The sequence below is a fragment of the Pipra filicauda genome, unplaced genomic scaffold, assembly GCF_003945595.2.
Source record: "Pipra filicauda isolate LSUMZ 115617 unplaced genomic scaffold, ASM394559v2 scaffold182_size1470994_pilon, whole genome shotgun sequence".
In the NCBI taxonomy this organism is placed as follows: Eukaryota; Metazoa; Chordata; class Aves; order Passeriformes; family Pipridae; genus Pipra; species Pipra filicauda.
The window spans coordinates 376,549-399,652 of NW_024104290.1; the positions used below are offsets into that span (position 1 = coordinate 376,549).

General features: G+C 49.0%; 1 protein-coding gene across 1 annotated transcript; it reads left to right on the forward strand.

Moving 5' to 3' along the window:
- The first annotated feature begins 236 nt into the window (after window positions 1-236).
- Window positions 237-22,324, forward strand: LOC113987879 (neurogenic locus notch homolog protein 1-like). Its single transcript, XM_039379994.1, has 34 exons — window positions 237-448; window positions 1,000-1,251; window positions 2,039-2,230; window positions 3,266-3,415; window positions 3,546-3,649; window positions 4,108-4,325; window positions 5,827-6,047; window positions 6,218-6,364; window positions 7,022-7,186; window positions 7,379-7,530; window positions 7,717-7,885; window positions 8,113-8,221; window positions 8,753-8,898; window positions 9,365-9,490; window positions 9,889-10,068; window positions 10,225-10,449; window positions 10,865-10,991; window positions 11,303-11,502; window positions 11,854-12,066; window positions 12,599-12,744; window positions 13,414-13,541; window positions 14,195-14,327; window positions 14,586-14,718; window positions 15,179-15,331; window positions 15,712-15,838; window positions 16,060-16,271; window positions 16,929-17,091; window positions 17,234-17,316; window positions 17,959-18,119; window positions 18,440-18,581; window positions 18,911-19,104; window positions 19,204-19,282; window positions 19,754-19,891; window positions 20,571-22,324. The coding sequence occupies exons 1-34, from the start codon at window positions 298-300 to the stop codon at window positions 20,612-20,614; spliced, it is 5,283 nt and encodes a 1,760-aa protein (XP_039235928.1). The 5' UTR covers window positions 237-297; the 3' UTR covers window positions 20,615-22,324.
- Window positions 22,325-23,104: the final 780 nt, after the last annotated feature.

Below are 23,104 nucleotides of genomic sequence, written 5' to 3' on the forward strand. Positions count from 1 at the left end.
GTCATTTTCTGTACCACAATTCACGTGTCATAGCCAACCCATCCTAGTAGGTCTGGCTGCTGGGATGGACAGGACGGTCCTGAGAGATTATATCTTAGTTTTCCGTTTGTTTCTTTCCAAGTAATTTGCTTTTATTGTGTGTCTTAGACTGTCATTGTTGTGCAGAAGAAGTTTCTGTCAGAACAGAGGGAAAACATGGGCTGAGGCACCACCTGGGATTTTTTTTGCAGGTTCTGTGCCCTGAAAGACCACCCAGGTGATCTCCAAGAGAACATCTCCCATGGTGTGGTCAAACCAATGGAATGTCCAGCAGGGTATTACTGCCTGCCAGGAACAAAGGCTGCCCACCAGTACCCGTGTCCAGAGGGCACCTACAGCAACCAGACTGGCCTGGGAAACCCCAGGGACTGCAAGCCTTGTCCTGGAGGCACCTTCTGTGCCAGTGCAGGTGGGAATCATGTATGGATTAAATACAGCCCTGGGCTGGTTTGTATCCAGGAGAGCCAAAAAGTTCCACCAGTGGGTGAGATGTTCTGTGCAGCTCATGTGGCTTTTAAGTACCATTTGTAGTGATCTCTGGGATTCCTGGAGCAGAGGTTCTCTGTCATGATTTTAAATATTTTTTTGCAAAGCGTCTGTTGTAAGTTCAATTAAAGGCAGATTAAGATGGGTTTGTTCTAGCAAAGATATAAAATCAGAAGTCAAGCAGCTTGGGTTCTAGGACTCCTCTGGTTCTGGTTGTCTCTCAGTGGATAGAGCTGTAAGGATCAGCCCCTTCTGTGAGGGTGACCTGGAAAGCTGTTTGGGCTTTCAGCTCTCTGGGAACCAGTTGTGTGAGTAAATATTGAGAGTATGGATTGAGCTTTTAAGTCCCAGAGCTACTCCCAGGCCAGTGGGCTCTGAAACCATGGTGGTGACAGGGCTGGTGTGGTTTGGTTGGTGCAGGGGCTGGGATTTGTGTGCTGCCCTTGGCTCAGTGATGATGCTCCTTCTCTTCAGGACTCTCAGCCCCGAGTGGTCCCTGTTCTCCCGGGTATTACTGCGCTTCCAAGGCCCGTGTGCCCAACCCTGGGAGGGATGGGACGGGCAGCCTGTGCCCAGCAGGGCATTACTGCCCCCCAGGCAGCAGCAAACCCCAGCCCTGTCCCACTGGCACGGTTCTGCCTCAGGCTGGGATGGTTTTCCGGAATTCCTGTCTGCCCTGCCCTGCAGGGAGGTTCTGCCAAGGAGAAGGCCTGGCTGCAGTTTCTGGTGTGTATTGCATACATTTTTGGTATCAAATTAACACATTTTAATTATTTTATATTATTTTTAATTATTTTTATTTTATTATTATATTATTATAAGATACTAAATAATAATAAATAATAATAATAATATAGAATATATTATAAAACTATAATATAATATATAATTATTATATAATATATAATTATTATTTTATTATATTATTTTTATTTTGTTTTATTATTATATTATAATAAGATAATTATTATTATAATTATAATAATAATGCATAATAATATTTTATGGAAATATAATATAAAATATTATTATAATATCATATAATAGATAATCTATAATTTTATTATATTTTTATTTTATTATATTATTATAAGATAATATATAATAATTATTATAATAATAAATAATAATAAATAATAATATATTATGAAAATATAATATAAAATATAATTATTATAATATCATATAATAGATAATCTATTTTATTATATTATTTTTATTTTATTATTATAAGATAATATATAATAATACATAACATATTCTAAAAATATAATGTAATATAATATAATATATAATAATTATAATATATAATATTTTATTTTATTTTATTATTATATTACATATTATATTATGTATTATTTTAATATTATTAGTCTGTTACATATATTAAAAACAAAAATTAAAAATACATATGTTAAAAAATCAACACTATTTTTGTGTTGAATTCTCTCAGTTTGCTTTTTTTTTTTCTTTCTGATTTTAAACCTACTACTGAAGCTTTTCTTTCTGGCAGGAACGTGTTATGCTGGGTATTTCTGTGACCTTGGATCCACTCAGCCAGATCACAGGCACTGCCCTCCTGGCTTCTACTGCCCCGAAGGCTCGGAATTCCCAGTCCCCTGCAGCCCTGGAAGCTTCAGCTCTGGCAGTGGAAAATGGCACTCAGCAGAGTGCCAGCTCTGCCCAGCTGGGTACTCCTGCAGTGGTGAGGCTCTACTGCTGTGTTTGGGGGTCACACCCCCACCCCACAGCTTTAGTTCTTACACCCTGGCCCTGAGCAGACAGAGGAAGAACAACCTCAGTGCCTCCCATCCTCTTTGGGTAGCGATGCTCACTAAATATTAATGCCCCAAATCATTTGTCATCCGAAACTCCTGCTGGTTTCTCAGTTGCAGCCTCAGGTCACCCATAAAGCTTCTTGTTTGCTGTTGCACTTCTTTATTTCTTGGCTCAGCCACTTCTTCTCCGTGTCTGACATGTCTTTGGCCTCTCAGGGAAACAAACCCTCCTGGCAAGCAGCTCCTGGTCTGGCCAGCAGCCAGAGCCTGTGCTCTGAGACAGCTGCTCCTTCTCAGAGGTTCTCACCATCTGCCTCCACAAGGTGTTGATTTGCTCCCCTCAGCACTGAAATATTTGTGGTCACACTGTGACAGTTACAAATTCATCCATCACCTTCGGTGAGGCAAAAGGGGCTTTTCCTTTCTCAGGTGGGGAACTGAAACAACGAGGAAGAAATGACTTGGCTGAGATAAAACACGAGTTTCAGCAGAACTGGAACCACAACTGGGAGCCCCAGAATCCCAGCTGAGCATTTTAACTGAAAACCCCCTGTTTTCCCCAGGGATTTAATTCAGAACTGACTTACCTGTGCACTAAGATGTTCTTTGCCTGAGGCTGAACTTGAGAGAATAAGTACTTTCTGGTGCTTTTTAGGGGTATATGATGAAGGAGATCATGATTCCAGGAGACAGGGGTTTGCACTGTGTGTGATCTGGGCAAAACCACTTCTGAAGGACCATGTTCTGCTGTTACTGTTCCCCTGCCAGACTGGAGTTACTCCTGTTCCTCATCACTATCCCCAAGGCTTCTCCTGCCCCACGGGATCTGCTTTTCTGTGTCTGGATGACCAGAATAGGGAGGAGTAGGGGATTAGAGATAGATAGGATAGAGATAGAGATAGATGTTGATAAAGAAGCACGTTGTCTGTGACCTGAGCAAGGTGCTGTTCTTTGTACCCCAGGTCCTGGAGCACACACTCCTGAGCTGTGCCCTGCTGGGCACTTCTGTCTGCCAGGGACCAACCTCAGCACACAACATCCGTGTCCAAAGGGCACCTTTGGCCCCAGGACTGGTGCCACTCGTGAGTCTGACTGTGAGCCCTGCCCAGCAGGTGAGTAGGGACCGGGCACAGGACACCCTGGGGATGTACCTGGGAAGGGGGAGGGCAGCATGAGTTCTCCTTTTAAGTTATGATGTTCTGTGCAGCTCCTCTCACTGAGGCTGTTTTCTGTTTGTTTTAGGCATGTATTGCTCAGCCCCAGGTCTGTCCCAGCCCTCTGGATTTTGCTATCCAGGTTATCACTGTGCCAAGGGAGCTGTCAGCCCAGCCCCCTTCAAACACAGGGTGAGTGCCAGGCAGCAGCACAGCAACCCCACTGACCTGGGGGCAGGGACTGGGCTGTCACATCCTCCTGGCTTCTGCTGTCATATTTTCCAAGCATCCCTGCTCTTCATGAGGCTGCTCATGCCTCTTCCTGCTGCCCCTGAGAGCTGCTCAGCTGCTCGTGGTGTCAGCTGGAATATGTTGCTGCCCACGGATAAATTCTGGCCAGACCTGTGTTTCTGTACATTGCCCTGGAGCATGTGGTCTAATATCTCCTCCCAAAGTTGGCATCAGGGCTGGCATAGCCACACCTCAGCATCCAAGGCCCTTTTTATGCCAGCCATGGTCTTTGTTTTAATTCAGAGGCAGCAGACTTGTAGGACTCAGCTCCTGTGTGCCCTCCCCAGAGCTGTCTCTGTGTACACTGTGCTAAATCTCCTTTTCACGGCAGTTTTTCTCTGTGTTTTTTTCTGGTGCAGGTGGAATCCTCCAGCCTGGCTCTGCCTGGCAATGACATCTGTCCCACGGGACATTTCTGCCCCAGGGGCACGGGGTACCCTGTGCCGTGTCCTCCTGGATCCTTCTCCCCCTCGGTGGGCCTGGAGGCAGAGGAGCAGTGCCAGCCCTGCCCAGCTGGGCACTACTGCAGTGGCACGGGGCTGTCTGAGCTGGCCCAGACCTCGCTGTGTGACCCAGGGTGTGTGAGACCAGCTCCTGTCAGTGACAGAGCACAGCCATGCTGTGTGTTACAGCTCAGGGACACCCAAACCAGCAGATCCTGGGCTTTTCTTACCCCTTTGCTTGGGATATTGCATCTCCTTAGTGAGCTCAGTAGATGTTTCAGGGCCTTTCCTCTTCCCTCAGTTTGCCTGACATTCCACCCCAGGCTTATCCATGGTTTTCCACTGTTTTCAGCAAAAAAATTAATGCTTCAAAAATTAGCATTACAGATAAATTACTATTGCAAATCCCTTATTTAGCCTCATAATCACCCTTGCTGAGAATTTTACATTTTTTTCCCTCGTGTTCCCTTCTCCCACAAGGTGGTGCAAGAATCAGGGACAAGGTACCATTTCCAGCCTGAACAATATCTGTCCATCTCAGGACATTCCTCATGGCAAGAGGCTACAGAAACTCGATTTTATATGTGAAAGAGAGTCTTAGAAGTGATTTCAGTGCAATGTAACAAGATTTCCTGGGGAAGGATTTCTACTAACAGCTGGCTCTTGAATCTAATGGAGAAAATCACAATTAAATTTGTCTAGAAGTCGAAGCTAAGCCCAGAATATGAGTGAGGGCTACATTTGGAAGGGCTAAAAATAATGAGCCACCAAACCAGATTTCTTGGGAGTAAGAGGGATTTACCGCATCCTGTTCAAATTTTAAATGTTCCCCAAAAATCCTTTAACCCCAGAAAGATGTCGTAGCCTGGCTGTAACAGCAGGGATTGATGTTTGTGAGCTGGATGACAATGAATATCACATGTCTATAAATGACCCTCGACTTCCAAAATCTGAAGTCGCTGTGCCCAGGTTGCTTTTCAACACCTCTGCCATGGAACATCCAGCACTGCCCATAACCTGCTATTCAGTCTGAATAGATCTTGTTTCCAGGAAAAAAAAAAAAAAAAGGCAGCTTTGCTGGTCTTTCCTTCAGTGCTGTTCCTTTTCCTCAAGGACTAGGAATTGTTTCTTCTTCAGACACGACATGGTTTGAATCCCTGTCTGCAGCAGATGATGGGATCACAGCTCTCGTTTCCTTGTTGCTCAGCTCTCAGAACCATTGTAATTTTTGTATTTCCTCATCTTTACTTGAAGTGAGGGCGTGGGAGGGAAGTGGTAAAGGGAAGAGTCACTGATGGCATTAAAGCAGAGGCCTGCAAAAGGACTGGGGATAAAAAGAGGCTCAGCAAAGGCAGCAGGAACCGAACACTTGGGCCCTGTGTTTTGAAGTAAAAATACTTTAGTTTTCAAAGACTTTTCCTTCTAGAATGAGAACACTTTCTAGGCAGCTTAGTGTAAAAAAAAAAAAAAAAAAAGAGCCTTTTACCAGGATTTTCAGGTGGGCACCAAATTACAGTTGTGGTGGGGAGTTGTCAGCCAAACTGAAACAGGATGCATTTCCAAGGGATGTCTCCCCTATTTAATGCCTCTGAGTGGGGCTGTGAGCTGGTTCAGTCCAAATTCTCTCTCTTCCAGGTATGTTTGCCTGGAAGGAAACTCTGCTCCCTGCCCTTCTGATGGGATCCATGGGTACAGATGTCCCAGAGGCTTCTACTGCCCCGCGGGCACCGGGCTGGAGCTGCCGTGTGAGCCTGGCACCTTCAGCCCCGTGCCCGGGGCAGGGACCTGCCTGCCCTGCCCGCCTGGAATGGCCTGTGCAAGTGCTGCCACTGTGGAGCCCCTCACCTGCCCCAGAGGTGAGGCTCAGGTGTGCAGGAAAACCCCAAACATGGATGGGAGGAGGTGGGATGGAGACCTGCAGGAAATCCTCCTGCCTGGGCCAGAGCAGGGGTTCCTTCAGGGAATGGGGGGTTTGCTCAGCATCCCCACCTCTCTCTCCTGTGTTCATTCCCCCCTCCATGTGCAGGTTACTACTGCCCAGCTGGAACTGCTGCCCCACTGCCATGTCCCGAGGGGACACTGAACACCTTGGAGGGGGCACTGGCCCCCACTGCCTGCAGGCTGTGCCCAGTGGGGAGGTACTGCAGGGGAGAGGCCAACTGGGAACCCGATGGTGAGTTTGGTTAATAACCCACCCCACAGCACAGGGGTGGGATATTCAGGATGCAGGGAATTGGAAAATATCTGCATGAACAGAGTAAAGGCTATTGGAGGGCACCCTTCACCCTGTGCCTGTCACCCTTCACCCTGTGCCTATCAGCCGCTTCTTTTTCCCTGTCTCATTTTTTTCACTGAGCATTTATTTTGGATGTTATTTTGGATGTTAGTGCATTGCTTTTCCTTCTCTCCCTTTGTTTTTTTTTTCTGCTTTCTCTTCCTTTGCTTTAACACTTTTATTGCTACTCTTTCTGTCCTCTTAAACACTTCCCCTCCCATTTAAGCACAGAGGGATTGTGGCTGGGGCAAAATGCCAAGGTTGGATGCCTGGAAAGAAGAGAGGCAGGACTCTTCCCACAGGAAACAAATGACAGGGAACTAGTTAGAGAACTGATAAGATAAGCAAATGCTAGATGAGGTCAGAGCAGGTAAAGAAAGGAAGTGATAGAGACCAAAGGTTAATGAGAAGGAGGAAAGGCAAACCAAAGGTGAACTGCCCAGGGTTTCAAGCAGTGATAAAATAGGAGGATGGGATTTGGCTTCTCTTCTCTGAGTTATCTGCCTATTTCTGAGGGTTTGAGGAGATGCCACCCTCTCTGTTCTGCCCTGGCAGGTCTGTGCTCAGCTGGGTACTACTGTGCAGGAGGAGCCACTGATGCCACTCCACGTGGGACACCTGCCTTCCCTCTCAGTGGGCCCTGCCCACCCGGGCACTACTGCCCAGAGGGAACCCATTTCCCCGTTGCCTGCCCAGCTGGGACCCTGAACAATGCCACGGGTGAGTGTGAACCCCCAGGGTCTGGCATGGCTCAGCAGCTGCCCCTTGGCCACAGCAGGGTGTTGGCACCCTCAGCCAGGCCTGGTGGTGCCCGTGTGTTCCCAGCTCAGGTCAGTGCTGCTGATGCTGTTCTGTGCTGGGTGTTCTTCCTCCTCCCCCTCTGGCTGGCCCTGGTTTTTGGTTTGCCCTCAGGTGGTGCCTCCCCCCAGAGCTGTGTGCCCTGCTACCCCGGCTCCTTCTGTGCTGCTGCTGGGCTGAGTTCTCCAACAGGACCTTGTTCTGAGGGCTTTTACTGCCCAGCAAACTCCAGCTCTGTCAGCCCCACAGCGTTGCTCTGCCCCAAGGTACTGCTGAGGGGGTGAGGGAAGGGGGGGACTCAGCTCTGGGCAGTTCCCACAGTGGCCAGGGGTCACACCCCCCTCATTGACACATTGATTGCATCCCCACAGAGTGTTGCTCGAAGTTTAATGACACAGCCCCAGTGTTTGGCATCACCTTCATGAAATCCTCTCCCTCCTCTGTCCTTGCAGGGTCACTTCTGCCTGTCAGGGACAGCCCAGCCAACACCATGCCCTGCTGGAGAGTACCAGCCAGCCACAGGCTCTGCATCCTGCATCCCCTGCCAGAGAGGGTTCTACTGCCAGGACCTGGTGACAGGAGACCCCAAGCGCTGCCCACCTCATTCGTACTGTCCCACAGGTGCACTGGAACTTGCATGCCAAGGGTTCAGGTGTTGTGTGCCTCACTGTGATCCCAGAGATGTACAACCCTCATGGTTGAATCCCTGTAGGCCAGATGACAAGGAGGTGGCAACGAGCCAGCGTGTCCTGGGAGTCATTTGTCACGCTCTACTCCAGGTCAAGAGCCTTGTCAGACCACAACAACCTCCCTGAGGTTTGTTATTGTCTCTGTGGTCTCCTTTCCAGGCACACGAGTTCCTCTCACGTGTCCTGAGGGCACCTTCACTCCTGGAAACATGACTGGCCTCTGGAATGAGAAGGAATGTCTGCCTTGCTTACCTGGTCACTACTGCAGGTTATGAATCATTTCGCTCTGGCTTGTTTTTCACTTTGCCTTTGAGATCCTTGGTTGGTGCTGGTAAGTGGGTGCTAAGTTCCTCCTGGCTTCTCCACCACATCTCTCTCATTCAAAGTAGGAAATACAAGCTCAGACACAGCTTTTGGGTACAGAGCTGTTGGATCTGTGAACTTTGGGAGGCATCTCAAAGCAGTCTGACATCACTGTCGTGGTACAGGGAAGCATCTGGAAGAGAGATGGTAGGGGTAGCATTTATGGAAATGTAGAATTAATGCAGAAAGATCAGTGTGGTGGAAAATCATCCACAAATTCATCTAAAGCAGTTCATGTCTATGGAATTTGAACTCAGAAGTGTCTGGCTCACTCTAGTCACCTGCATATGGAAAAAAAGGGGCTGTTTTGTCTCTCCTATCAATGTAAGAAGTTATTTTTCATTGCAGAGTTCACTGCACCAACACTTGCTCTGCCTCTGCCCCGACTCAGCAGCAGTGGGTTGTGTGTGGACTCTTGCTGTTCTCTCTGCTCCAGGCACGGGCAGCTGGAGGGGAAATGTGCTGCTGGATACTTCTGCCTGGCTGGGAGCTCCCAGGCTGCTCCCCAGGGCCACAGCTTCTCCTGGCGCTTCCTGGCCGGGTGTCGCTGGGGCCAAGTGTGTGCAGGGCTGTGTCCTGCAGGTGAGTCAGGACCTCAGTGCTATTTAGGGTATAGAATTATTGGCTTGCTTCTAACCAGCTGGAAAACACGTTATCTTGCGTGATATACTGCAATCCCTTCTTTTAAATTGTCGTTGCTTGTTGGTTTCTTCTGTTTTTCCATCTTTTGGACCAATTTGTGTGCCTGACCAAAAAGGCACCTTGAATTTATGGTGCTGAACTGCTCCTCCAGAAGAGTTTGAAGGCTTTTGGCCTGGCTTTCTGTGTGCACAGCAGCCTCCCAGCAGCTGTGTAAATGTTCATTCTGCAACAACAGCAGGTTCTTGCTCAAACATTTTTGTCATTGGAGGACTCAGTGCCATGGTCTAGTTGACAGGGTGGTGTTGGGTCATGGGTTGGACTCGATGATCTCAGAGATCTTTTCCAACCTGTGTGGTTCTGTGACTTGCATATTTTACTTTTATCTCTTTCCCATCCCTTTCTGCAGGTTTCTACTGCCTGGAGGGATCTGAGGTGCCCATACCATGTCCTGCCAACACCCTTAGAGATCTTCCAGGGGCTGTGAGGAGGGAGGATTGCCTGCCCTGTCCACCGGGACGCTGGTGCAAAGCAGGTTGCAACTGGGGGATAAACCCTGAGGGGGAGGGATAGGAATTGCTTTTTAAAAGAGTTGTGTGTGTCCCTGAACCTGGTGAGGCTGGATTTGAGGTCAGACATGGCATTTTGGGACAGTCCTGGCAGTGGGACTCTCTAGTGATGAGTTCTAGTGTCTGCAGAGGAAGGAGGTATTTAACAGTGTTAATATAACATGCTGTTCCAGCAACCATAGGAAATGTTGGAGAGCCTGAGATCACAACCAGTCTCCAAATATCCCTGTCAGAAGAGGGGCTCGGGTGGTGGAGGTGGATTGTGCACAGACTGTGCAGTAGCTTTGGGAGGACCCAGCAGGTCACAGAGGTGTTCCAATCCTGTTGAAAATGGCTCTTGAAATCCTTGCTTTCTGTTTGTCAGGGGACTCAGAGGCCCACCCGTGCCCATCAGGACACTACTGTCCTGGGGGCAATGGCAGTGAGCAGGGCAGCCCCCTGGCACCCCAGCAGTGCCCTCCCCAGACGTTCCGTGGGCAGCCGGGGGCTCGGAGCCTGTCTGACTGCCAGCCCTGCCCTCCAGGGTACCACTGCCCCCTGCCAGGTCAGTGCCAGGGGAAAACCAGCCCTTCCCCACCTCCAGAGCTGATCACAAAGCTCTCTGAAATGAGATGAGATGGTCAGTCATGCCCACAATTATCTCCAAAACTCCTCCTGGCCACCCAGCCTCCCCTTCTTCTCTCCTTTCTCTTCCTCACAGGTCTGGCAAGGTTTGAGGATTATCCATGCCCCCCTGGGTACTGGTGCCCTGGTAAAGGGGACACTTTCCTTTGTCCAGCTGGCACTGCCAGGACCCAGCCTGGTGCAAAGTCACTGGAAGAGTGTGATCCCTGCTCACCTGGATATTATTGCCCAGACCCAGCACAGACAGGGCTGCCCAACACCCAAGGAGTACCTTGCAAACCTGGCTACGAATGCCCAGCAGGTGACAGGACCTTTGTTTTCTTTATTTCCTTTATTCCCAGCCATTTCTGAGTCTAGAAGGCAGATCAGCAGGCACAGCCATGACATTTAGCAGTGACTCTGGTCCCATTCTTGCAGCAGCCCTGCCAGGACATGGCCACTCCCAGCCCTCCCTTCCTGTTCTTGTTTAGCTGAGGTTGCCAAAGGAAGTGGTGTGGACCTAGAAAAGGAGTAGATATCTTCATGCAGGGCTAGGCACTGAGGTTTTAGCATTTTCTGCTAAATAGCAAACTGGTTTCCAACAGATCTGTGCCCTTTTGTGAGCAGTAATGTTTATGGACACTTAATAAAGCCCCTTTGCTCCCTGTCTCCCCAGCCCAGAGTCTCTTGTTGTGGGTATGTCACATAATATATCTCTGTTCACCCTTTTTCCCCAGGTTCAGTAAATCCCAAGCCTTGCAGGCCTGGCCTGTACTGTGGTGCTCTCACAGGTGAGCCCTCTGTCTGTCCTGCTGGGTACCACTGCCCTGAAGGATCCTCCACATACAACAACCCTGAGCAACTGTGAGTACCTGCAGCGTTGGTGCAGCCAGATTTCACTTCCTAAAAACTCTGAATTGTGCCTGGGATTGAACCTAAACCACAGTCTTTGTGCACTGGGCAAAAGCAAAGGAATCTTTGTAACTGCAGTCACAGGTTTGGTGACTGCTAAGACTGACTGGGGCCATTTATGATTTCTGCTACTCAGCTCGTGCCTGGAATCAGATGAGAACTGTTTTTAATTTTGCCCTCTGTTTGCACTGGTCGTTGAACCCAGAAATCAAACTGTTTTTTAGAGGCTTTCTCCCCTCTCCCTGCCTTGTTTTGCCTTCCAGGTGTGTGTTTCCATACTACTGCCCCCCTGGCAGTGCCCACCCAGTGCCATGTGAAGGAGGGTCCATGGCCCTGCCCCTGCCTGGTCTGAGGGACTCCTTGGAGAAGTTCTGCAGGGTCTGTGCTGCAGGGACCTACCGCAGTGCCCCCCTGCTCACAGCCCCCTGCCAGCCCTGCCCCGCTGGCTTCCTCTGCCCACCAGGTACCTGGGGCAGTGGGGCAACAAACAGCAGCTCAGACTGGATGCAGAGAGCCCTCAGTTCTGTGTGGGCAGAGCTCTCAGCCCTCTGCAGTTATAAAACCCTGCTGGGGGCTCCCACGTGGATTTGCCACCAGATTTGCCCAGTGAAAGAGCTGGGAGAAAGAAACTGAGCTTTGTATTTAAATATGAGTTTATATTTAAATATGAACTAGGTGGGAAAATGTTGATTAACATATATGAATACACACATATGATTTATATGTATATATCTGTGTGTCAGTGGGATAAGCAGGTGGTCTCTGCCCCTCTCTTAGCACATGTTGGGGTCCCTAAGCAGTGCCTTTTCTCTAGGCAGTGAGAGCTACCACCAGCAACCTTGTCCCCGTGGCCACTACTGCCCTTCCCTGGCACCTGCCCCCCTGCCCTGTCCCCCGGGGACCCACGGGAGCAGCCACTTTGGGAAGCACAGAGGGGATTGCCAACCCTGTCCTGCTGGCACCTTCAACCACCTCCCTGCCCAGGCTGCCTGTTTCCCCTGTGGCAGCTCCTCTTCCTCTCAGCCTGGTGAGTTTTTGTGTGTGTTAAGTGTAGGTGTGCTTTTGAGCCAAAATTGGGCACTGAGGACATGATGAAGTGGGGTAAAGGTGACAAACTGGAAGGTAGGCAGCTGTGCCCAGTGAAGAGTGCACGTGCCTTACTCAGTGTGTGTGCAGCACTGTCCCAGCATTTCAAATTGAGTGGATTTGAGATGTTGAAGCACAAAGAGGGGCTTGGCAGCCTTGACTGACTGAGTCCTTACCCAGTCCAGGGGCTTAATGTACAGATGAATGGAGGGCTTGTCAAAACTGCTGCAAATGAGCAACTGGGCCTTTCTGCCTCTCTGCTGAAATGGGGCTGCAGGAAATGTCTGATGGCTGTGGGGCTGAAGGCAGGCTGGCTCCAGCTGCCTGCCCTCAGCTCTGCTCCAGCAGTGTCACTAAAATGAGCAGTGGGATTTGATGAAGGGGATTGAACACTAGAACTGCTCCTTTCCAGAGAGCACAGTTTTTATTCCTCACCCCAATCACCACTCTAAATCCAACCTCTTCTCTCTAAGGTGCTACCAGCTGTACCTGCCATGGGCTGAACAGGGCTTTCCAGCAGTCAGATGCCTCCTGTATCTGCCAGGCAGGTTATGTTTACTATGATGAGAGAGGCAGGAAAGACCCCGACAGCAACAGCGACCAGGACTGTCGACCTCAGGTAAAATTTGGCTTCAAAACAAAATTGTTTTGTGATGCACAGGAGGGGGAGAGTAATTGGCCCAGGCAGTGCTTTGGGCTGAAGACACAAGCAAGTCCTTTAACTATTTTTTGGGGGGGTTTTTTTGAGACCCTTGACCCTTCCTTGTAGGATAATGGCACTTGATTTCTTTACTAGGACATTATGAGGCTAAATTTAAATTCACAAGGCATGGAGGCAAAGGATACTTCCACACCAGGGCAGTGGGGAGCAGCACTGTCTCATGTAGATGACAAATGCAGGAATTTAAGCCTTCTTATGGTTGATGTGAAGTTCTTCATCAGACTTGCATGAGGGATTTGGATGGGAGGGCAAATTGCTGTGTTCTTTCTTGCTTTCCAAGTTGTCCTTTAACCTTATTAAAGGTTACTTTAGGAACTTCAGTCAGTGATTCTCACTTTTTGACTGGATTTCTGTAGCACAGAGATAAAACTTGTCCTCTGTTAGACAGCCCAAGTCTTTGTTGGGCAGTAATTAGACGAGCTGACAACACACAGCACCAGCAAAGAACTGCAGGCACTCTTTACGTTGAAGGTCTGATGACATGGGGAGGGAGGGAATTTTGGGGATGCTGTGAGTTGGTCGAAGTGCTGCCTGGTTTGCCACGTGCTGTGGGTGCTGTGTTTGCAGGTGGACGAGCTCTGTGCCCCCGGGCAGGTCCGTCTGGCAGCCACGCGACGCTGCGTCGTCCCCGCGCGCCACGACTGCTCCCCTGCCTGTGGGAGGGAGGGGGGAGAGATCCACGCAGAGCTGGGCATGTGAGTCATGGAATCATAGACTCAGCTGGGTTGGAAGGGGCCTCCCAGATCAAGTCCAACCCTTGATCCAACCCCACTGTGGTTCCCAGCCCATGGCACTGATGCCACATCCAGTCTTGTCTTAAAAACCTCCAGGGATGGAGAATCCACCACTTCCCTGGGCAGCCCATTCCAATGGCTGAGCACCCTCTCTGGAAAGAAATTCTTCCTAATATCCAACCCCCCTGTCCTGGGCAGGGAAACACTGAAGCTGGTTCTTGTTGTATGATTACCACTTTTTTTTCTCTTTCTGTATTGAAAATCTCCTCCTGACATGGACTGCACAGAAATCCAGTGTGTTAAAATTGTACTCTCTTTCTGTCAACTGTATTCTTAAAGCTGAGCTTTAGGGAGGGATGTGTAATGCTCTGTTACAGGACTAAGCTGGTCACTATTAGACACCAACCAAACTCAGATAGTGGGGGATCATGTTTTGGCCTTGAATAGCAGGCAAAGTACTGATGGGATGGTCAAATAGTCTGCTCCATCCTGTTTCCCATGGACACAGAGTAGCCCCACTTGTCATAATTTGTAGGATACTGGATCTGTCCTGCCCCCCAGTGTGTTGTAGCTCAGGGGTCATGACTGATCAGGGCCTTTTGTCCACTTGGCAGATGTCAGTGCAAGCAGTACATCTCTGCTGAGGAGCTCTGTGACCAGCTGTGCCTGCTGAGAGCCCCACGCATCTCCCTGGCATTTGGCACCCACAGGGAGCTGCTCCTGAGGATGGGTGAAGGAGAAGTGAGGGTAGGTCTGGGGGAAGGGAATGCTTTCTCAGCAGGCAGGTCTGGAGGGAGCTCTTAAAGATCACAGCTTGGGAAAGGGACTCGTGGGTCCTGAAGTTACAGGGTTGGTGCTTTACAGAGAAATGACAATTCCTGAACTGTAGGGGAAAAACCTCACCAGAGGAACCTTGTACAGCTGCAGTTAAGACTGGTCACAAACCAGGATCTGAGTCCAGTGTTGATTGTATCAGTGACCAGTGTTTCCCTCTCCTTCCCATAGGAAGTGGCAAATGTCCTGGGCCCAGATGAGCACGTGCAGAACAGCCAGAGGGTACATTTGGTCCTGTTCAGCCCCAGTGGAGTGCTGGGTTTCATTGTCTCCAGCACAGATGTTCTGGATGCATTTCTCATGGGTAAGGCTTGAGAGCCCCTGAGAGTGAACCTGAATTCCAGCCAGACTGAGCCATTTGTTTCCTTTCAAGTTGGCCCAGTGGGAATTTATTATCAGATGCTCCAAACTATTTAGAAATTATGGAAATACCTTGTTCTGTCTGGGATTAAACAGTGAGGAACTGCACTGACTGCACGGTTAGCTCCCTGGGAATGGGTCACATAAAGATTGCAGGATGATTCTGGATTTCCAAGAACTAGAAAGAAACCCCATTTGGAGGCAAATCTGTTGGCAACTGTGTGCTGGCTCCTGATTCCATTTGCTGCTCAATTAGGGTGGTGTGGCTGAGAGCAGAATTTGGCCTTGTGAGCTGTAATTGCCCACAGGCACAAAATAAATGGTTCTTCCTTGCCAAGGGTTGGGTGTCTTCACATGCTGCTCGTTTTGCAGGATTCATTGTGGTTTGTTCTGTTGCCTGGCAGGAGATTTCCCATCAAATCAGCTGCTGCAGAAAGGTCATCGATTCCAGAGGACTTCCTCCAAAGATCCCCAGGCCTTGCCCCTGGTTCCCAACCCTGTGGTGTGTTTGGAAGCAGGAGACACGATCCTTTTCCAGCTCAGCATCGATTCCCAGGGTGAGTGTTGCTGGGTCTGTGCTCCCTTTGCAGGTCTGTGTGTGCAGACCCGTTCAGGGCAGTGAGTCCACGTTTGCCTGTGTGAGCACATCCCTTCCCATCCCTGCTCTCTTGCCCTCAGGGGATCCCACAACTGCAGTCTGGGCTCTGACAGGGACTTACCTCATGGTTTTCACTTTTTAGTTGGATTTCTGTACAACAGACATGAAGTGTGTCCTCTCTTAGGCAGCACAAATCTTTGTTGGGCAGTAATTAAACTCAAATAAATGAGTTGACACTCACTGGCCCTACAAATGAAACACAGTTCTTTGCCAGCCCAGTGCCAGCTGTCCCAGCTGGGGGGGGTCAGAGCTGCTGACACTGTTCTGGACCCTTCCCAGATCGTGCATCCAGCCATTACCCTGTTTATCAGAAGCAGCATCTCTATAACAGCAACCCCAGCTGGGATTTTGGACCCTTCCGAAGGCTAAACCACCTCATCCAGGAGACTCACCTCAACCTCTCCTGGTAATAACTGCTGTGGATGACAGTGCATGTGTTATGTGTTACTCACTCCCAACTCCTGGGTGCTGTCCTGGGATTTGGGAGTGAGTCTGAGATGGAATCAGTAGGTCCTTGGCAGTGAAAATGTCAAATACGTGTTCAAATCCATGTCTTTACCATTATCACAGCTGGAGGCCAAAGGAAGCTTGGATCAACCCAATGTCTTCTTGGCTTCTCTCTTTCAGGTTTGCCCATGTTTTCCTGGAGTCTGGCACATATGTTTTCAGGGATAACACTGTCCAGGAGCACTTCCTGATTGTGACTGTGAATGAAGCCAACGTGAGCTGTGACCCCAGAGCTGTGCCCTTCCAGCCCTCCTCTCTGTTCCAGCTGGCCAGACATGGGGTTTTGAAGCAACAGGATCTGAACTTGGCTCCCAACTGGGCTGCTATCACAGGTACAGCCAAAACACTGGGACACCAACCTTGAGGCTTAACTATGACCTTTCTTGTACTTCTTGAAGTGTGTTTAAACAAGCATTTTCTTTGAAAACACCATCAAACCACTGGCTTTGTCAGCTTTAATCCTGTTCTCCTGTGGAGCTCCCCAAAGTTCACTGCCAAGAACCTGCCTCTGTGGGAGCTCAAGTGGTGAGAGAGGGAAGGAGCAGTTGTGTCTCACCCCACACCCTGCTCCAAGAATTCAAGTGATTGAGGGTGCTTTGTTTTCCTTGGCTGGAAAGCAGAAAGCGACACCAGTGTTTCCATGATAAACTAAACTGAAATTAAATACATCATTTCAAAGTTGACTAAAGGCTAAACACAAGGTCAGTTGAGGTCTTTCCTCAAAGCCAGACTTCTGGGTGAGTGCTTTGCACATACCAGTCCATCAGTGAGAGGCCAGTAAATGACAGAAATGAAAGTGTGGCTTGCAAGTGTGATCCTTGGCTGGGTCACCTCAGAAAACACTTTGCTCCTGGCCTGATGCACCAACCAAAAGGGGGAAAGCAGAAGCCCCTGTAATCGACCTGAAAGCTGCTAAATGTTGGTTTGGGGCAGGATACACAGTAGGTTCTGTGTTTCTCACTTCTTGCCATCCCTCTCTGCTTCCCCAGCCCTCCTCTTTGTTCTGGGCTCCCTCACCGTGGTGCTGACAACCCTGGCCATAGTGTTCCAGCCTGCTGGCCCTGCCAGCAGCCCCCTGAAGGGCTGGAAGCCACGCTGGAGGAGCCTGGGTGAGCCACACATCCCACCAGAATATATCCTCCTTAAGGACAGGTAAACCCCCTCTGCACGGTAGGTATGAAAGTCTGGACAAGAAATCTGTCCTTCTGCTGGAGCTGGGCTGGTGATAACTGCAGTATCTGAATTCTCTGAGAAGAATGAGATGCTCTTCACCCTCTTCTGTCACTCCCTCTAGCCTTCAGTTTTATCAGATGCTTGGTCCTCGAGGCTCTGGAGGAGATGCTGCTTCTGGGGAGAAAGGAACAGCCCCCAATGCAGGTGAGGTGCTGGGCCAACCCCAGCTGTTCTCCAACTGCCTTCTTCCCACTTACTCCCCATTTTGTTGTCCTGTGTTAACTCTCTGGTGTGAGAATGGTGTCCACATTCACCCAGGCACACATCCTGCCATTCTGGGTCCCTGTGTTCTCCTCAGTCAGGCAGTGTAACCCCCCTGTGACTGGAATGGGGTGGAGGTTTCTCCCTTAGGAGTCAGGAGAGGAAGTGGCCAGCCCCGAGAAGCCCTTTAAAAACGGTAGCAAACTTAAACGACCGGTAAAGAAAACAAAATCTTTACAAATATTTCCCTTGGCTTCTTCTGTTGGTCCTTCTTTTCTCCGAAGGCACGTGACTCCTGGGCTTTGTTTGCTTTCTGGGAATGACCTCACCTTGGGAATTTCGGGGTGTTCAGAGGGAACAGCAGATGGCAGCATGAAGTGGTGCTGGGAACAGCTCTGAGAGCAGCAGCAGCATCCCGAGTTTTCTGGGCGAGTCGGGAGCTGATAGTAACGCTCTGTCATCCTCCCCCTCACCACCTCTTGCCTCACCCATTTCAGCACAAAATGCTGTTGTCCCCCACGGGCAGGTAGTGGGAAATAAAGCCCGTGGCCAGTGTTTCAGGGTGAGCCCTCCCCTGTGTTTCAGGAGAGCCCTTGGCACGGAGGGTCCTGGAGGATTTCAGCGCCCGCACCCTCTATGACAAGCTGGAGGATCAGAACCTGCACGTGGCAGCTCAGCTGGCAAAGCACAGGATGGACGTGCTGGGGTTTTACAACGGGATCAGCCACAGGATTCAAAGCCTTGTGGTCAGTGGGAAGAAAGATTTGAGGGAAGGGAGTCTTGGAAACGTGACTTTTGTTAAGATAAATGGTTCCCCTGAAGTGACAGTTTATTGAGGGATGTGTCTTCCCCCTTTCAGTGTGTTATTTTGGCATAAAATAGTTTTATGTAGTTAAAATAGTTTATCTAGTTAGTTAGTTTATATGGTTAATTAATAGTTTCTATAGTTTAAATAGTTTTTATATGGGAGGCAGAACGTGGAATGGGTGGATTGCAGGTGTAACATTGCTAGCAGAGTATAACAGAGTGTAACCCAGAGTATGACACTGCTGCTCTCTGTGAACAGGACATGGTGCAAGCGCTGGACCCTGATGCCCTGAAAATCTTTGCCAGGCAAAGGATTTGTGGGCACAAACCTGCAGACAACAGCAGGGCAGCAGAGGGTGATGAACAGGGTGATGAACACTGTGGGAACACCTTCCAGCCAGGTGAGAGGACCAGAGAGCAGAGCAAGGAGAGGAGGAGTGTAAGAGTGAACAGGTTAAAACCAAGAGCTGGCTCATACACACAGAGATCCCACAAGGCTGTGTCTGTCAGTGTTGTTCTGGAAGAGCTGGCTGACTCTTCATCTCAGTTCAGTGAGAGGAGAGGGTCTGTCAGCTCGGGAAGAGATAAACACATGTTTATTTGGAAATGTTGTACAATATGAGGCACCTTGTGAAAATTCCAAAGGAAGGCTCCTGCTCTTGGTTCTGGTCTGGGTGTAATTGTAGTTCTTCAGGTGGTTCTGCAGGAGCCCATTTGAATTGTTTATCAGGTTCATCAGGTGCTCCATGGCAGGAGGTGAGAGAGTTAATGAAAGCTCTGGAAGTGCTGCTTGGGAATGCTCCGTGCAGGAATGGAGCTGTGAAGGGAGAGCTGGAGCACAAGGTCCAAGCACAGGATGCAGTGCAGGTTGTGCCCTCCCTGGGCAGCCTGGCCAGTGGCAGGAAATCAGGAGTGCAAGGCCAGGTGAGTTGCAGGTGTCTGTTGTTGTTCCATCTCTCACCTTTCTGCTGGTTTTTCCCTCTCACTCATTTCTTTAACTCTTGGGCCCTTTTTATCCCACAGGATCACGAGCTGCCTCAGCAGTGGGAGCTCTTCAGCAGGAAGGATGCTTTTTTCAGCTTCCCTGGGCATGCAGAGCATGGTAAGGGCAGTGCCATAGCTGGGGGTGCCATGGGTGCTTTCAGAGATCACAGAGAGGGCTGACTCAGTGAAGTCTGGGGTACGACAGGTGTGTATGTTTGCTAAGAGAGCAAATGTATAATTACTTCTTCCCATTTTTGGTATTTATTTTCATGTATTTGTTTTTTGCTGAGGTGCCAGTTCAAGGGAGCCACTTCTGCCTCCTCTGTAAGAGAAGTGCAGGAGTTTTCATCCCTACAGACCCTTTACACCTTTATATCAAGTGACCAACTGTAGACAGGAGAATGGGAGTCATTGCACTGATTAAATGCCAATATGGGGAGGTCAGGAAGATTCTGTACCATCAGTTCTGTGCTCCCCACAGCCTCTGGTTGGGTGTTCTCTCTGCTCAGTGCAATATTTTCCTTCCTGCAGCCATCCAGCCATGAAAAGCCTCTTCCTTTAGGCTTAAAAGCTTTCCCATTTCTCCAAGGTTTAGATCTCCAGTTGCCTTACCTGACTGAGTTGGAGGTAGAGGGCCTGGTAGCAGCTTCCCCCCTTGCCAAGACCCTGTGTGAGATCAAGCAAGCCTTGGTGAACCTACAGGAACCTTCAGACCCTGATAATCCAGGTAATAAATCTTGGTCTGACTGCATTTTCTGTTTCCCTGTAGTGGATAGAAGATTACCAAGGTGGAGAAGTTATCTCTCACCCCTGGTGCCTGATAAACACCAATATCTGCTGCAGGTCATTAGAAGGAAGTCACCAGAAGGTCAATAAGCAGACATCAATGCTTGACTAATTCACACATGTGGATTTGTTTCCTTCTTTCTTCCACTGAATTAATTTTATTAATTTGTTTATCAGCATCAGAAAAGGTTTCTGGGGAAAGTTGTACAGCCAAGATCTGTGATCTTTGGAACCAATTTACCAACAAGAGAGTTCAGCTGGTTTTCTTCATGTGTACTGGCTTACAGCAGTAAATAAGGAGTTAAAATAACCAGGATTCTTCTGAACTGAACATTTCCTCAAGCAGTTGCTGAATTTTTAGGCTGTGACGCTCGGAGTTCGAAATTAATAATGGTGTGGGTTTGGTGTAATTATGGGTGGATCATTTGCATTATTTTGCAATTCAGATCCAGGGGGTTTGCAAAGGCCTGGATGTGCCATGGATGTGCACAAACCCTGGAGCCCCTGGGCAGGGATCAGTGCTGGCTGTAGGTCCTGATTTGTACCCTGTGGTGGCACAGCAGCCCCTGGTGCTCTGCTCTGCACTCCCACCCTGCCCTCATTCTGAATTTCTCTGGCAGACAGCGACCATCAAACCAGCGTGGGGAGCTCAGCCCTGCTCTGAGCTGCTGGGGCTGCAAACAGGGCTGGAGCTCTGCTGCTGGCATGGAGAGGAGCTGCCCTGCTCACAGGATTGAAGGCACAGAAGCAGAAGCATTTCATCTCCTGCACAGTAGAATAGCCACCAGCTCACTTCCTTGAGGAACCTTAGCCCTGGCAATGGCTGAAGGTGGACTGTGGGGCAGTGTGTGTGTGTCTGAGGACAGAGCTGCTTTACCTGAAAGATCAGAATGGATTCGTATCTAATTAAGGATGTATTTAGCGAAATACATAATGGGTAATCCATATTCTGTTTGCTTAACCTTGAAATGCTTTCACACTGCTCTTGGATTATCAATAATTTGTGGTCTGGAGAAGGAAGCTGAGCCTTCTTGATGTCACTGATTTTAGAGTTCTCACTGTTAAGTCAGTGAAGCAGAAAACATAAGACCACAGGTGGCATAACCCCCCCAGTTTATCAGTTTATTCTGTACAGCTTTTGTGATCTCTGATATGAAGGATGTTTGTGACTTTTTCAAGTATTGTAGAGCCACACTTTTAAGCCTTGCCCATCCATGTTTTCAGTACACTCATGCTAATCTCAGTAAGTTCTACTGGCAGACACCCTCAGGGTCTCTACAGATGTGATTTTTCTGAGCAAAGAAGCCAATTAAATTATTCCTGTAGTGGTGACTGCAGGGATCTGTGCAGCTGCTGGACTCCAGTGCTGGGAGCCTGAAATTAAACTGCAAACATCCTTCCTCCCGTTCTGCTTCTGCTGACCTGTCTGTGTGAGAGCAGGAGAGCCTGGCTGTGAGGGGGGCACTGTTTCTGTGCAACAGGAGCAGCATCACCTGCTCCATCCTCACAATATTCCTCAGCTCTGGGTGAAGTGCAGCAACACAAGGTTTGCTGACTGTGAGCCAGCCCAGCCCCTTGGCAACCCCCCCAGGTGGGATTGAGCTCCCAGAGCAAAGCCTGCTCTCCTCTCACTGCAATATTTACTGACTTGCTTGTGTGTGGAGAGGTTTGTGAGCCTGCTCCTTCCTGGTTCCTCGACACAGACCTGTGTTTGCTCCTTCTGCCTTTGCATAACCAGGGGGGGTGTGAAGAGAGGGACACTTGGTTGCCCAGGAGGCCAGACAGAAGCTCTCAGGTTTGCTTCCACTGGCAGGTGTGTCTGGTGGACCCAGAGGAGCTGCAGGGGGGGTTTTTTTTTGGCCCTCATCGACTCATTTTGCTGGTTCCACGTTTTCTGAGCTCTCTCCCACACACAAAAGGTTTGTTTCAGTTCCTTTGCAGCTTCACCTTGGGAGAATTTAGGTACTTTACTGACACTTGGGAGGGACTTCCAGAAAATACAAACACTGCAGAGCACCTGTACGTCACTGTGGTTGCCTGTTGTGGAATGTAGTAGTGAAAAAAAACCCCTGTTGTTGCTCTCTTCACTGCTTTCTATTTTAGGTTATCAGCAGATATGCTTATAACAGTCCTACATGGAGGTAAGAGCCTGCAGTGCTTGCTGTCTCTGATATCCACAGGGAAACGTGGTACCCAGCAGGTGATAAAGTTATCTCTGGGATTTGGGGTTGTATTTGTAAAAGGCAGAGTGGAAGGCAGTAGTAAATACAATTTGTCACATTTTTATTGCAGCAGTTTCTCAATGAAAATGTTTTGTTTTAAATAAAAAAGAAAAAAAAGACATGATGTGGAATTCTGCTCAATGTTTTCTTTATTTCCCCCGCTGTGGTTTTCTTAACAAATACACTTAAGTTATAAGTAAACAATTCAGTTTCAAAATGTTTTGGGTCTTTTTTTTTTTTCCCCCACAAAACCAAAGAGTATCAATGAAAAGAGCAGAGTTTCCCAGTGTATCTCTTCATGCTCAGTTGATAGTCCCTTGGGGAGAACAAATAAAAGGAGGAGTGGTGCAATCATCGTGTTTATTCTGCTTCTGAAGTATTTACTGTTGACAACTCATTTTATAGTGTTTTATGGAATCTCCTGGAAGTCCAGCAGTGTCTGGAGTAGCTGTGAAGTCTCCTCACGTGTAAAGGGTGCTGGTTCCCTGGAGCTGCTGGGGAGGGGGTGCAGGGTCACTGAATTTGGTGTTTGGAGAGGGGTCACAGGGCTGTTGGTGTTTCTTTGGTTGCCTTGGTTTGTGGCTCTCTCAACAGAAAATGAAAAGGCCCTTTTCAACACTCAGTGTAAAGTTCAGCCTCTCTTGGAGAGCATCAAATGCTGCTGTGGCTGTGAGAAGAAAGGGGTGGTTGGGATCCCTGGGAAGGAAGGGGTGGTTGGGATCCCTGGGAAGGAAGGGGTGGTTGGGATCCCTGGGAAGGAAGGGCTGGTTGGGATCCCTGGGAAGGAAGGGCTGGTTGGGATCCCTGGGAAGGAAGGGGTGGTTGGGATCCCTGGGAAGGAAGGGCTGGTTGGAGTCCCTGGGAAGGAACCTCTTTGGTTTAGTGCTGTGTGTGACTCTGAGGTCTGAAACGAGCTCCTGCTGATCCTGTGT

Bases quoted from the DNA above. Each gene is read 5' to 3' on its own strand.
- LOC113987879 (XM_039379994.1), top strand. From the start codon at position 298: ATGGAATGTCCAGCAGGGTATTACTGCCTGCCAGGAACAAAGGCTGCC. The intron at 14,719-15,178 runs GTAAGGCTTGAG...GTTGCCTGGCAG, and splicing joins TCTGGATGCATTTCTCATGG to GAGATTTCCCATCAAATCAG. The intron at 15,332-15,711 runs GTGAGTGTTGCT...GACCCTTCCCAG, and splicing joins GCTCAGCATCGATTCCCAGG to ATCGTGCATCCAGCCATTAC.